At 30.0% G+C, this 14,943-nt stretch overlaps 1 protein-coding gene across 1 annotated transcript; it reads left to right on the top strand.

Annotated features, from left to right (window-relative positions):
• Window positions 1-7,575, top strand: LOC130820850 (uncharacterized). Its single transcript, XM_057686389.1, has 5 exons — window positions 1-212; window positions 2,313-2,492; window positions 4,593-4,691; window positions 4,793-4,944; window positions 6,952-7,575. Exons 2-5 carry the CDS (start codon window positions 2,322-2,324, stop codon window positions 7,337-7,339), a joined length of 810 nt encoding a protein of 269 aa, XP_057542372.1. The 5' UTR covers window positions 1-212; window positions 2,313-2,321; the 3' UTR covers window positions 7,340-7,575.
• The last annotated feature ends 7,368 nt before the right edge of the window (window positions 7,576-14,943 follow it).

Below are 14,943 nucleotides of genomic sequence, written 5' to 3'. Positions count from 1 at the left end.
TTAACACATTATTAGAAGTATTTGATAAAAGAGGAAATATGAACTATGAAATGGGATTTGGACGACAAAATGATGAAGCAATGTGCTCCGACTTTTAGTTGACCGCGTCACATATTTATTCACATATACTTCTGTTCTTAATCTCGAAGAAAAGGCAATAACCAGACAGGCGGACGCATCTCTCTTGGCTTCTCCACCCTCGCGTGATATTGGTAAGCTTAGCATTTTGCGTTTTAGAACTCCTAAATTCAACTTACTTGCTATTGAATTTTGGGATCTCTGATTTCAATCTTTGTTACTATTTTGACTTATTAAGATTTTGATTTGATTTCTCTCTTCATCTCTTATTTGGATGGATTCTGAAATTGGTTATCTATCTTTACATTTTAGGCATTTTTCTATACATTCTATTTGAAATTTGATCTGGTTTAGAGTAATTTGATGAATTAGTTTTGTGATACGGTTTTGACATTTGGGTTTGTTTTGTTTGCCTAATTGTCGTTAATTTACTTGGGGATTTCTCTTTCTTGTGGTATTTGTCCCGGGCAATGTTTCCAATCGGATTTGGATCCATTCTGATGAAGCATCAAAATTTATTCACTTTTTAAATATTTTGGTACTTGAGTTAGTTTTGGCTCAAAATAAAAGCTGTAATGGTTTTAAACACCATTGATCGATGCAGTTGATTAGGTCTAAGTTTATAGATTTTCACTTCGGGGGTGTTTTAAACTATAGCTTCATGGGTGTATTTAGGAGTTGTGAACTTCACCAAATTGGGTGTAATGAGGTGTAGTTTAGGTTTAAGTTTATTGTGTTTTGAGTTTCGACTAGATGGTGATTATGCATTCAGCTCTATGGGTGGTGAGCTTGCCTCCTTGGGTGTTTTGAGTTGTTCATGATAATGAATTTTAATTTTTTTTTGAAAAGAGATAAGATGATTGCGGCTGAAGTACCCATTGTTAACCCACACAGAGAAGAAAGTAATATAACTTTATAAAATTGAGGAATACTAATACCAATTTGTTTTAGTAGTGAACCTTTCTTTGAGCTTGTGAATATATTACCTCTTCTCCTCCATTTTAGATCGCGCATACCCATTTCTTAAATTTTAATATGGTATTAGAGCCTAGTTATTGTTGGACCTTAATAATTAGGCTTTAAAAAACTATCACTTAAAAGTGGCCTTTAAGTGAAGGTTCATTCCCAATAGATTTGTAATCCTTCCAGTGGGTCAAAATTCTATGGATACTCACATGTGGGGTGAGAGTTGAAGTACTCATTGTTAAGCGTTAACCCATATGTAACCTGTTCGACAATAGAGAATGAGAAGAAACTAATACTCGATCCGTTTTGGTGACTTCGTCCCATTTGGTTTGGGCATGTTTGCCAAAGCAACTATTAAAGTCTTAATATCTTTAATTATGCATAACTAAAAATTGTAGAAAGTTGATATTAATAGTCCTTGCGTTGAGACGAATCAAACACGATCCTACTTGACTATGTTTTAACCTATGGATTAAGAATAAAATACAAATTAAGCGTAAACTGTGAATAGTGTCAAAAAGCAAATGGGACAAAGTCACTGAAAGGGAGGGAGTACTACTTTATAAACTTGTGGAGTTTTGCTACTAATACTAATTAGTTTTAGTAGTGAACTTCCTTTGAATTTGTAAATGAGTTACCTTTTCTCCTCAATGTTTGGGGTACCCAAACCTAGTTCTTAAATTCTGATGATTGCAATTGTTTTTATCTCAACAAATGTGTGAGAAAACAAAACATAAAGTTATAAGTATAATTTGAATGGTTAAATGAACTATGGTTATTTCGTTCTAGTATTGTATTGCACCCTTCTTTTTGAATTTCCAAATCATTCTAGTTGTGATAATCAATTATGTATGGGCTATAGGGTTTTGAATTTGATTACCACTGATAACATATATTCAGGTGGGTTAGCTGACATTCAACTCTTTTCTTTCTTAAGAGTTGTTGGAGCTATGCTTACAGATTTTACTTGCTATATTATAATTAAACTAATGGTTGCTATTTCTTTGGATTGGCATTTTGAAATAAAAAGTAATCAAGTTTTGCAGTTGTGAAGTTATTGACTTAATGGAATAAGAAAGTCCAATTGTTGACATTAGGTGGAATGAACTCCACCAATGAAATTTGATTCCATATCATATATTTATGTTTTCTTTTTTGAATTTGCTTGTAATCCTCTGAAATTTGTTGTAATTTTTCGAAATAGGACTATGTTGCTTGCTTTTCTTACCATGTTATTCCTCATGTGTGTCCACCGTCCTTTTTTACAGATACTCAACATGTACAATAATGTGGGAGTTCAGCCTGGGGGAAATCAGCCTCCATTCCCTCCCCAAGCTAGTCCATTCGGGAATGCATTTTCTGGGGCCAGTTCTGGATTGATTCGTAGTGGATTGAGTGCTTATGGAGAGAAAATATTTGGCTCAAGTTCAGAGTATGTGCAAAGCAATGTAAGTGCAATATTGGCTTTTCATAGATTTATTCATTTTGTTGGAATTCTTATTGTAAAAGATTCATACTTTTGTACTTTGGTCATGACTACTTTATTGTATCTTTGCTTCAAAATAATATTAGCTAATCTTAGTTAATGACCTAATACAACTAAATCTTGATTGGCTTGTGTCTAATATTGATTTATGACCAGTTAGGGTCGAATCTACAATCCAGGTCGTATTTCTTTGTCTTTTTAGCTGCAACACTTGTCAGAAATAGCTCCAACAAAGTAAGACAAATGTTACAAGTGCCAGTATTAGGGGAAATAATCAGAAGTCAGAACTTAATGCTTAGGTACCTTAATTTTGCAGACGATCGCCAAAAATTCCCTTATATTTGGCTATGAGAAATCACCAATGTCTCAATTCTTTGCATCTATTTGATGTTGTGAATCCTTCAACTCTCCTTCATCACATTTTTGTGAGTTTAGATTTTAGACCGTTAATATGTTTTATCTTCTTTTCTTATAGTCTTGAGGTTTCTTGTCACGCCTACAAATTTACTTGTTTATAGTTGAATAAATCATCTTTTATTTATTGTATCTGCTATGTAGCAAATGATTCATAGTTTATTGGTTTTGGATCATGATGTACAAGAGTCAAACAACTAAATAAATCATGTGCACTTTGATTAAGTAATTTTTCATGTTTTTTCAATTAAGGGTCAGTTTAAAGCATACTCATTTTTTTCGTTTTTACAAAAGTAAGTTTGTCTAAATTGGACTCTCCTTATCTTTCCTATGCGGGAGCCACTTTAACGTCATTGGGGGTAATTTAATGTTGTATTTTATATTTTAGTTTTCAAAATTCTTGAAAGATGCTTATTTAAATCAACGGTCGAAAGTTTGTTGATGGATTTTACAAATGTCTAGATTCTTAACTATTCGTTGTGGAAGTATGATTATGAGTGATCATAAATTTTGAGCAAAGACTTATTTATCTAGCTTGATTTATACATTTAAACTAATCGTAATGGAAGTATGATTATCAGTGATCTTAAATTTTCAACATGGACTTGTTTAGCTAGATTATCAGTTTATTTGTTATACTAATTTCATTACACACCTCTTGTTGATCCAAATAGGATCTCGATCTCATAACATTGATCTCATGACATTTTTGAACAAATTTAAGAACGAAGCTTCTTATCTAAATGCTTTTATATCTTACTAAGGCACCTATGACTTATCAATTACCTGAACTTAGTAACCCTTATATGACTTGTTAGAACTTGTCAAAATTGATTGGCTCTTTTCTCAATTCTAAACTAATGTTTGTTGGAACAAGTGAAAAATGGGAGATATTCACCTTATTTATCTTTATATGGATTTATTGAACTTGTTGGCCCTTATTTGAACTTGTTAGCTCTTATTTGAACCTATTTGTCTTTATTTGAACTTAATCTTTTATAGTATAAGCTAACTAAACTGGTTCTCGAAAATATAATGTAATATGTATTATTTAAGTGATGTTTCCGTTCAAGTTATGTACACTTACATTCAATAAAAGCTTCAGCTCCTTGGCAACTCAAATTCTATATTCGACCCTCAAATATGCCAACGAATATTAATTTTACAAAGCTTGAACCATGATTTTATGTAATCATAGAGTAGTGATGCCATTTTTTCTAACTAGTCGACAAAAGAATTTCAAAATGCTTGATAAATGCTTTTGAAGAACACTCTCACGAGTGTTTGTATCAAAGTTCTATTTTTATCCTTAAAATATACTAGTAGTTGTCTAAATTGTTGATAAGCAGACTATAGGTCTATTAGCTTTTTGTTGGCCTACCACTCTAATCCTAAGCCGCGAGCTTCTGTTGTTTATCTGCTCTTATATTACATAAATCTACTTTTTTTCGGCCATGTTCTGTCTGTTGACTTGGATTTTTAACTAGTGTTGGCCTGTTGAGTAAAAAAAAAAATCTTTTTGGAAACTTGTATCACTTATTCCCAGCTACCATATACTTAAAGCTATCTATTTTTTCATGTGCTATTTTTATAGTTATGTGATTCCATAATTTGTATCTCTAATTGTTTCGGTTATGAAATCTGACAGATAAGTAGGTATTTTGCTGACCCGCAATATTATTTCCAAGTGAACGATGATTATGTGAGGAACAAGTTGAAGGTGGTTCTGTTTCCTTTCCTGCATCGGGTAAGCTTTTTATGCCATGTTTCTTTATTGTCTTGTGGTATTTCAATATTCCTGTATAGGAGTATTTAAAATATTAATGTCTTATTATGTTCTTTTTGTAGGGACATTGGACAAGGATAACTGAACCAATGGCAGGAAAAATATCCTACAAACCCCCAATATATGACATCAATGCACCTGATCTTTACATTCCCACGATGGCATTTCTTTCCTATGTTGTGCTTGCTGGATTTTACCTAGGGTTGAATGGAAAGTAAGTATGTGCTTATTTGAGCTTGGCTAGCAATTTTATGTTTTATTCCCCTTTGTATATAATATTGGTTTTTGGGTCTATCATCAAATTACCTTGATGTAGGATTAGGATTCTTTTGATTTAGTAATGCTATAGCTATTTGTGGGTTTATTTGCATTGTTGTCGGGGTTAAGGCCATAGTGAAAAAACACGGTCGCATCACTGTATTGCGTCCATATTGTAGAGATTTTTGATTTTACCGTGACCGAAGTGTAGGCATTTTTGATTTTACCTTTACGCAACCGTGATTGAAATCGTATTTTTGCACTATGGTTAAGGCTTAATTAGCTTTTCAAAAGAGATACCAGCGCTTAATTTGCTTAAAATACATATACTTACCCCATATTGTTGAGATTAAAGCTTTGGCATTGTTGTTGATGCGCAATATTTCCTCCACGTTTTTGTTTGTACTTTTTGTTTCTCTACTTCTCAAAGCTTTCCTTTTATATTTACACATATATTCTCAATGTACTCTAGCTTCTCTTTTTAATATACATTATCTGCGTATTAATTCAAATTTGGTACTTCTATGAACCTCTTGAGATTATTTTGTAGTTTATGGTTTTTGCACCTGAACAATACTTTACAAAGATGTTGATTTTTCTGTACCTGGGTTCTTAAAGTTTAAAGTTGAGATAGCAAATTGAGATGTTTTGGCTGACCACTTCCATGGTATATTGGCCTTGTAACTCGTTTGTCGTTACGTCCTTCAATTGTTCCTTTGAGGCAAACCCCTTTTCTTACTTTTTGGAGTGAATGAACCTGGTTTGTTTTTTTTTTTTCAGAACTGAAAATTATAAGGTTTCGATGAATATTTGGTATGTGGCGAGAATCTCCAAGCCTAGCTAAACTTCATTCAACAAGCTTGCTCTTAAGCTAGTCGCTTAATTTTGACCTAACTCAAAGAATTAAAATTAGATACATTGTGTTGCATGAAATGAAATCAAACACAATTAGTTGCCTCTCTTGAATCATGTGTGAATTTGTTTAATTCAACTAGAAAGCAACAGGAGGAGACCAACATAGTGGACAAGGTGCAAAAAATTTGCAGAAAATTAGGCAATGGGTGAAAAATGTTTCAGGGAGTGGCAGGGAGAGAGGGATTGATATAAGTATCTGACATTTTATCTCTTCTTATGTAAATGATGTGTTAAGAGTTTTGATTTCAAAGTATTTAGATGAGATTGTTTTTCTCAATTTGAATTGCATGTTTACTAGATGAAAAAATTAGAGTGTAAGTCAATTGCACTTGTCAGAAAAAGTTGTGAAGATGATTTTTTAAATTTGCACTTATGACCTATACCCCTAACTTATGTTCAATTCTAACAGGTTTAGTTTAATTCTAACTTCAATAAGTATCCACATACAACATAAGGTCCACAAGTTCAGTTGGTTATTGCAGTTTTAAAAAGTTGGGAAGAACATATCTAAACATGCTTAAAGAAAACATGGTTTCTCGAATGCTGTAATAATCACGGTGACGTGGGAGGTAATGCGGTTGTCATACCGCTAAATATGAGCCAGAAGTTTGAGATATCCTTGAACAGGGTTAAACACAGATATTTACAGCTTTGAAATGTGGGTAATATATTTGGTTCCATAGGTTTTAAAAAAGGATGTGATTTTGTGATTTTTGATGTCCTTATCTTTCATCAATCCAATTCTATTATACTTAAGGTGTACATTCGGGTGTTTGGGCGCATTTCGGGTATGGTATCTCCGGTCAGGTAATTTCTTTTCTTTTGTTTTTGTAAAGATCTTGACAATATGATGAATTGTTTTTGAATGTGGGTTGTTTCGGGTTTAGTTGAGTCATACTCAGCTTCGGTTATTTGTGTTTACCCTTCCATTGGAAATTATAGCAACCTGTTCTTGTATTTTTTATGCTTTATATTGGGTTTTGTTTCTTTATTTTCATCATAGCTGAATCGAATTTACCAATCCACTTTGCTTTTGTCATAATTTAAGGTTTCACCCGGAGACAGTAAACTGGATGCTTATGAAAGGATTGGTAGGCTGGGTTTTCCAAGTTATACTGCTGAAAGTGTCATTAATGTCACTGAGCAGTGGCGAAACACCATTGTTGGACATCATAGCATACGCTGGTTATGCGTTTACAGGCATTTCTTTGGCTCTCTTCGGAAAACTGTTGTGGAGACACTCGTATTATATTTTGTTACTCTCGAGCTGTCTTTGTATGGGAATGTTCTTGGTGAAGACGATGAAGAGAGTTTTGTACGCTGAAGTGCGAAGCTACGACTCGGGCAAACATCATGTCCTCTTGCTCTTGATTGCGTTGGCTCAATTTCCACTCTACTTATGGCTCGGAAACATTACCGTCAACTGGTTGTTTTAACCTTGGCATTACTTGTATTATGTATAGGTTTGTCTATGTGATACAAACTCTCCTCTCTAGACTTAGAAATTTGTTCTTGGTTGTGTTCTCAATTTTGCTTTCTGAGGAATATGTTTGTAACTCTAAAAGGGTAAATTAGGTGATATTTATTGTTTATAGGATTTAACTAAAAATTGTAGCATGAGTATTGTTGGTACATCATAGGTTTTGGTAATTTAAAACTAGATTTGCAGTTCTATTTTTGAAAGATGTGTGCTCAAAGAATTGACAACTATGACATATTATGGAATTTGTACCTTCAATGATCACCTTTGATATTGTGGTTTTTTTTGTTTCGGATTCAGAGTAAGAGAATTGCTATAGATAAGAGGAGACAGAATTAATTTTTGGGTCAAAGGAAAAAATCTATAAAATATTTTGGTTTCTTTTTTGGGATAAGGATAATTTTTCACGGCAGTAGTTTTATATGTTTTATATTCTAATCAAGAATACATTGTTGATTGCAATCAACATGGCTATTGGTTTGAGTTGAGGTAGAGTTGTGTTATGGACAACATGGCCATTGCTTGCTTTATTTAAAAGGGTGTTCTTTTGGAATTGAAGTCTACAAGTATTGCATTTGAGAATTATGGTTTAGGCTACTCGTAGAATGTTTTTTCTTTCACCTTTTAGACATGAGTTCAATTTTCAATATCTACAGCATGGATCAATCCTCTCCTCCTTGTAACGCAGTGACGGACTTAGAATTCGAAATATAAGGGTTGCGACCTTAATAAAGGCATCTTAAAACAAAATTAAAGTTAAACAAAATCATACACAAATAGGAAATTAAATTATTATTAAATTATACTAAATTATACACAAATAAAACTGAAATTATGCATCATAATTTAAAGCAAAAAGATTATACCCTAATCAAATCATACTCAAATTCACAATACAAAACTAAACTAAATTCTAAATTCTAATTCAATTTCAATAGTTTACCTAAATATGGGAGGATTATAGTGTGTAGAAGAGACTAAATGGGCGCAACTGAAAATGGACGATAGCAGTAGTAAAATTTAGAGTGCGGCAGCCGGCGTCTATGGTGTAAATATGACGCAACAATTTGGCAACATCAGTTTAGGAAGCACCGAAATAGAGTCAATGGTCAAGAGGAAGGAACTGACGATCGCCTAACAATTTCCTTCTTATAGTAATTACTAATTGCAATAGCTATCTTAAAGAATTAATAATGATAAAGTTATAAATTATCAAAAGTGAATGCTACAGCTTAGTGGTATTGAAGCGGGATTTATTATTTACATGCAATGGCAGGTTCCGAGTTTGAGCCCTAGTTATAACTTTTTTGAATTTTTTCAATGGGGTTGCTTATGCAATCACTGGTGTTTAACTAGGTCTACCACTGCTTGTACTAGGGATTCTTAAATCTATCCTAAATTGAAAAAAATATAATATATAATACCATGCTTTTGACCGTTGAGCCCTCATGTTTAAACCCAAGATATCAAATGAGGCCTAATAAGAATCCCTAAAACTCTTCACTCATGAAATACAAAAATCGATGTACTGATAGCTCTGCTTGATCAAGGAGAACACTAGAAACCTATTGCATGCTTGTGTTTATTTGGCTCGATCGAGCAACCCTTGTTTCAACAAATATTTTCCTCTTTCTTTGCATCAAACTCTTGACATATGTGAACTTCCTCATCAATACCCCAATACAAGCTATTCATTCTTGCATAACCAAGTTTTCAAACACTTCATCTTAGGTGTGTAAGTTCACCTTTTGATTAAGTTTTGATAAACAAAAAAATACAATCAAATTAAATTTAATTTTTTATATTTCAACTAAAATCCAAACCAAAAGTTTAATAAACCAAATTAATCCCATATAGAATTACACCAAACAACTTACACCCCTACTTCATTTAGAATTGATAATTTGGTTCTTGACTCAATAATCTCTCCCCTCCCTGAAGTTTAAATCTATCATATCCATCAAATTTTACCCTTCTTGGTGACCGACATTATTCATTGTCAAACTGTGTGACCTAGGCTACCGCCATCAATTTGTAGCATATACATGATGCTCTTACTCTTTCTCTCTCCGCTCTCCTTAAAATAACATCATTACAAGGCATAAGATTTCTCTCAAACTTAGAGACATACCTCACATTTCCTACCCTTATCTTGACATCATTATATATCACCACAACTACTTCAAAGGAATCCAATAGGATGGTGGTGGGAGGCATATATATATGTATATATATATATATATATATATATATATATATATATATATATATATATATATATATATATATATATATATATATATATATATATATATATATATATATATATATATATATATATATATATATATATATATATATATATATATATATATATATATATATATATATATATATATATATATATATATATATATATAATTTAAAATATAAAATATGTATATATATTGTGTTGAATATTATTTAAAATGTAAAATATATGTTTAAATTTATCATTTTAAGAAGATACATATAGATAAAAAGTATTTTGTCATCTTTGGAACAAATTCCTATAAATGAGTAATCAACGAATTTGCAAATACGATCTCTTTAGAAGCTTTTACAACGTTATTTAAATTGTGTTTTGATATATGTACAAAATTTTAAAAAAAGATACATCCATACACATTAGAGATTTATATGTGAGAGGACAATCCACACAAAATATATATTTTATGACTTAAAACTCGATCGGCATTAATGTAGGGTTGAGTTTAGTTTATTGGTTTTTTAGTTTTCAGTATCATATGATAGATGTCATACTTCTTTCGTTCTTTTTTATTTGCAATATAGTTGACTTCTGTACTATTTATTAAGCAAATTGACTTTTATATTGTCGGTAATAAGAGATTTTGTTTAAATTGTCTCGATTTAAAATTTATTAATTTTGAGTTTTCATAATTTTAATATGTGTAATTTGAGATATTAACAATTAAAAATTCGTACATCGAAAAGTGTGAAATAGCAAATAGTCGTAAATAAGAACGGAGTAAGTATAATGATTAAAAATTAGTAAATTTATTGGAATATAGTAATTTTGATTTTTAATTTTTAATAAAACCGAAAATAAAGATAAAAAAACCTTAATAAACAAATTCTTAATTATTTGAAGTTGCTGGTCTGAAGATATGACAGTGTCTACTATTAGTCACAGCAAGACGCTGATTAAGCAAAGTACTTTTCCGCTCTAACGAGGCAAGGATAATTAAGTCAACTATATGTAATTCAAGCTTGAGATGGGATAGTATCCTGTTCATTGATATATTTAATTACAAAAATTCCTAATCAATAATTGTAATATGTAAATTATCATAAAAAATAATAATAATAATAATAATAAAATAAATAAAATTAAAAAAAATAAAATAATAAAACTCTCACTCTATTAAATCCTACCACATAAAAGTAATTTGTTATCCTCTCAAATAATCGTTATTTACTTAGACCTTCTTTACTCAATTATTTGTCTCATTGGATTTGCATGAAAAAAAAAATAACTTTTAAGAAAGTGGTAATAAAAGAAAAGAGAGAATCAATTGCGTTAATGAAATTAAAAGAAAGTTAAAATATATAGATGAAATTAAAAAAAAATATTGGACCATTATCCAAAAATAGAAATAATACAAATTAAATGGGACATACTGAAAAATAATGCACATCCAGTGGAACGGAGGGAGTACTCGTTTGATAAATTGCCACACTTTTATGTTTATTATGTATACTTTTCACTTTGTTATCATTCATTTTAGACTAATTTGTAAATTACAGTCTTAAAGTTTAATACTTTTGCGAATTACAGCTTTAATGTTTTTGTTTTTTGCGAAATGCAATCACTAAAGTATCAAAGTTTGCAGTTTCAAGCCAAAACACATAATTCCGACCATTTTCGTGGTCGGGATTTTAGGTTAAGTGGTTGAAATTCTGTATTTTTGGCCTGAACTTGTAACATTTAATATTTTGATGACTATAATTCGCAAAAAAATAAACATTAAAGATATAATTCGCAAAATTGCTAAACTTTAAGGCTGTAATTTGCAATTATTCTTTGTTTTATGAAAAGATTTCTACCACATTTTTTTATGGATACATTTTAACCATTCATTAATACATCCATGCAATTAAAATAATTCCATCATTGTTTTATAAATATAAAAACTCATTATTACAATTTATTATGAACGGAGAAAGTAATATAATAATGATTTTATTTTCATCCCCATAGTATCCAAAATAGTATTACAAAATGACAACGGAATCTTCACCGTCCGATGCACGGAGCTCGTTACACACTACCTTGTTTTTCTACAACTTTACTACTTCAAAACCATTTCCCTAAGATTATTAGTTTTTAATCATTGTATGAATCTTGGTCAAAGTAAAATGAATTCTCAATTTAATGATGAATTTATGGTGGAATTCATATTGCCTTAAAAAAATAATGTTTTAAAATATTAAACTAAGTATTTGGTAATTATCAATGATACTCATGAGTTTTGGCACTCAATGACACCCTAAGTTTTTTTTATTATCAATGGTATTCTCGTATTATTGAGCGTTTTACAACTGTAACCTTTTAAAACTTTTTCCGTCCAAAATAGTCCAAAATCGTTAACTTTTTTCTTTTTCCTTTATTTTTCAATTCAAAACATAAAAGAAAGTTAATGGTTTTGAATTATTTTGGACGGAAAAAGTTAAAAAAAAAGGTTACGGTTGTAAAATGCTAAATATTACGAGGGTACCATTGATAATAAACACTACAACAAATTTAACCTTTTGCGATATTGGATCTAGTGACATTAAAAAAATGTCACTGATTTATATCTTTAGTGTAGTAACTATTGGTTTTTATTTTAAGTTTCATCATAAAGTGATTAAGTGACATTTTATTTGGTCTGCATATGTAATTGTTACTATAATCTATAGTGGCATTTGTGAGAAATGTCACTAGATCCTATGTCGCAAAAAGCTTTAGTGTGATTTTTTATTATGATGCTAAAGGGTATAATAAATGTCACTAAATCCTCTATATATACTAGTAGAAATTTGAAGTAGCGACATTTAAATTAAATGTCGCTAAATATATCCCACTAAAAGCAAATTATGTTGTAGTGAAAAAAATTTAGGGGTACGATTGATAAAGTGCCAAAACTCAAGAGTATTATTGATAGTTTCCCTATTTTCTATTACATGGTCGGTTATGGAAAAGAAAAAGTTAAATAGAAATCATATTCAAACTCTTATTTGACGAAAATGATACTTACTCGTGTTGAAACAACATCCAATTTTTAAATTTAGCGTTTGAAGCAAGAGTAGTCACATTTGATTTCTACTTTTTATTGGCATAAATAAATGCAAAAAGGGTTAGAAGTTTATAGAAATTAATTAAATTCAAATGGGATAAAACTAGTGTCGAACAGTCATTCTACTATTCACAAATAATGATATTCAATAAAAATAAAATGAGTTACCTAAAATAAATTTAGTTAAGTAGAAATCAATAAAAAAAGAAAAAAAATAACACAACTTAGTAATTTTAATTCAAAACTCTAAATTTCAACGCGAGTTAGATTTTCGATATTATTTATTTATTTTACTTAACTAATTTATAGTGTGATTTAAATAAAAAAAGTTACATATCCTACCACATTAAAAAACAATCATTTACCCTCAACCTTTAGACTTCAGTTAGTTGAGCCATGTATTATTATGCCCAAGTATTTTCATAAGACTCCTAAAATAAGAAGCTTAAGATGCTTTAAATATTAGAATTTTAACTTGCAACCATCCTTTTGACTTTAAAATAATATTTCATTTATTTATCAAATATAAAAATTAGGTATACTACAAATTATCCCAATTGAATAAATATATAAATGGATTAGTAATTGCCACACGTTTTTTAATTATGATATGGTAGGACTTGGTGGAGAGTTGGAAGCTACATAAGTGATTTAAAGACAATAATAACAAAATTCGCTATAAAGAAAGTAACATCTTCAAACATTATATTCATACCGGAAATCGGGACTTCGGCAGGTCACAACCGGTCTATTATATATTTTTTTTTTTCTAAAATTTGTTATATAAATAAAAAATCTTTTTTTAAAAATTACAAATTGGAATTTCTTTAAGAAATAAAGGGAATATCTCGTAAACATGCTTTCTATAAAGTCGTGATTTGAGAATTTTTAGTTCATTTATTATATCGTATGATATAAATCGTCACTAATACTCAATTCGCTTTGTTTTTAATTTTGAATTGTTTGACTCGTTTTACATTAATTTTTTATTTGGAAATTATTTTTTTTTTATTTTCATCTATAAATTTTAACTTTTTAATATCAAATATCTATTTTTCTTTAAATACACTTTATTTTCTCTTTGATTCTATTTCAAAAGAATAGAGTAGTGGTATACAGAAAAATTTTATTTCATTTTTGTAGATTTCAGGTTAACAAGATTTTACTAATTATTTAATAACTAATATCAATATAACTCAAAAATTTATAAGCAAGACTTAATATATTGTTTATAAGCATTAAATTTAAAAACTACGTCTAAATTGTAAAAACTAATTATTAAAAAAAATTTAGTTCAAACATACCTATATACTAACATAGTTTGTTACTAAAACTAATTTTTTTTTTTATAATTTATAATTGTAAATTTAAAAGAAGAGATGAATATAGTTAAGATGTTCCACTATATTAATTTGGTGCTACATTAGGCAAAATCATTATAACGAGTGTATGTGGCCATGGTCCACCTCTTCATTTTTTCACATTATAAATCATACTTATGTCATGCGTGTGATCACGTTTTAACATTATTCTTAATTTGTTAATTTTTATTTGGTGCTAAGAGCAAGAAGGGATATCTTGAGCTGAAAAAATCGAGTTGAACATTGTAGTTTTTAGTTGTAACTTAATGAACTAAATTAATAAGCAATATGTAAACCAATGAAAATTAGGAAATAATAACATTATATTAAGAGGTAACTTAATGAAAATTGGTAAAAGTTGTTAAATAAACATGGGATAAAAGTCAATCAATATGATCCATATAGTAAATTAAGTCTAATGGGCATTAGATTAAACTTACCCTTTACATGCACACCTTGATCACATAATATTTTATAAGTCACTCTTTATTTTTGCCACCTACACTTAATTTTATGGGTCACATGTTGTAGAATGTCTCTAGGGATGGCGGGCGAGTAAAATTATACGAGTTTCGCACCGCATACTCCCTATTGTGGCCGACTATGGGTATGATTTGGTGAGTAATGTGTGGGTATGGATATGAAAAGTCCTACCGTCATAGTTAGTGGGTCGCAGGGTAGGTGGTTAATATGACGCCTTACCCGCCCCGCCCCATAGTTGCCTACCTTATATGCACGATGTACTAATTTATATTAATTTTGTATTAAAACTATTGACAAAATTAAGAATATTAATTTTATTTTATTATATTGTAAGATTTAAACAAAACTAAATGTACAATTAAATTTGTAAGGATTTA

The sequence above is a fragment of the Amaranthus tricolor genome, chromosome 8 (assembly GCF_026212465.1).
Source record: "Amaranthus tricolor cultivar Red isolate AtriRed21 chromosome 8, ASM2621246v1, whole genome shotgun sequence".
Lineage (NCBI taxonomy): Eukaryota > Viridiplantae > Streptophyta > Magnoliopsida > Caryophyllales > Amaranthaceae > Amaranthus > Amaranthus tricolor.
The sequence above is the reverse complement of the archived record's forward strand: the minus strand, read 5'-3'. Positions and strand labels throughout refer to the sequence as shown.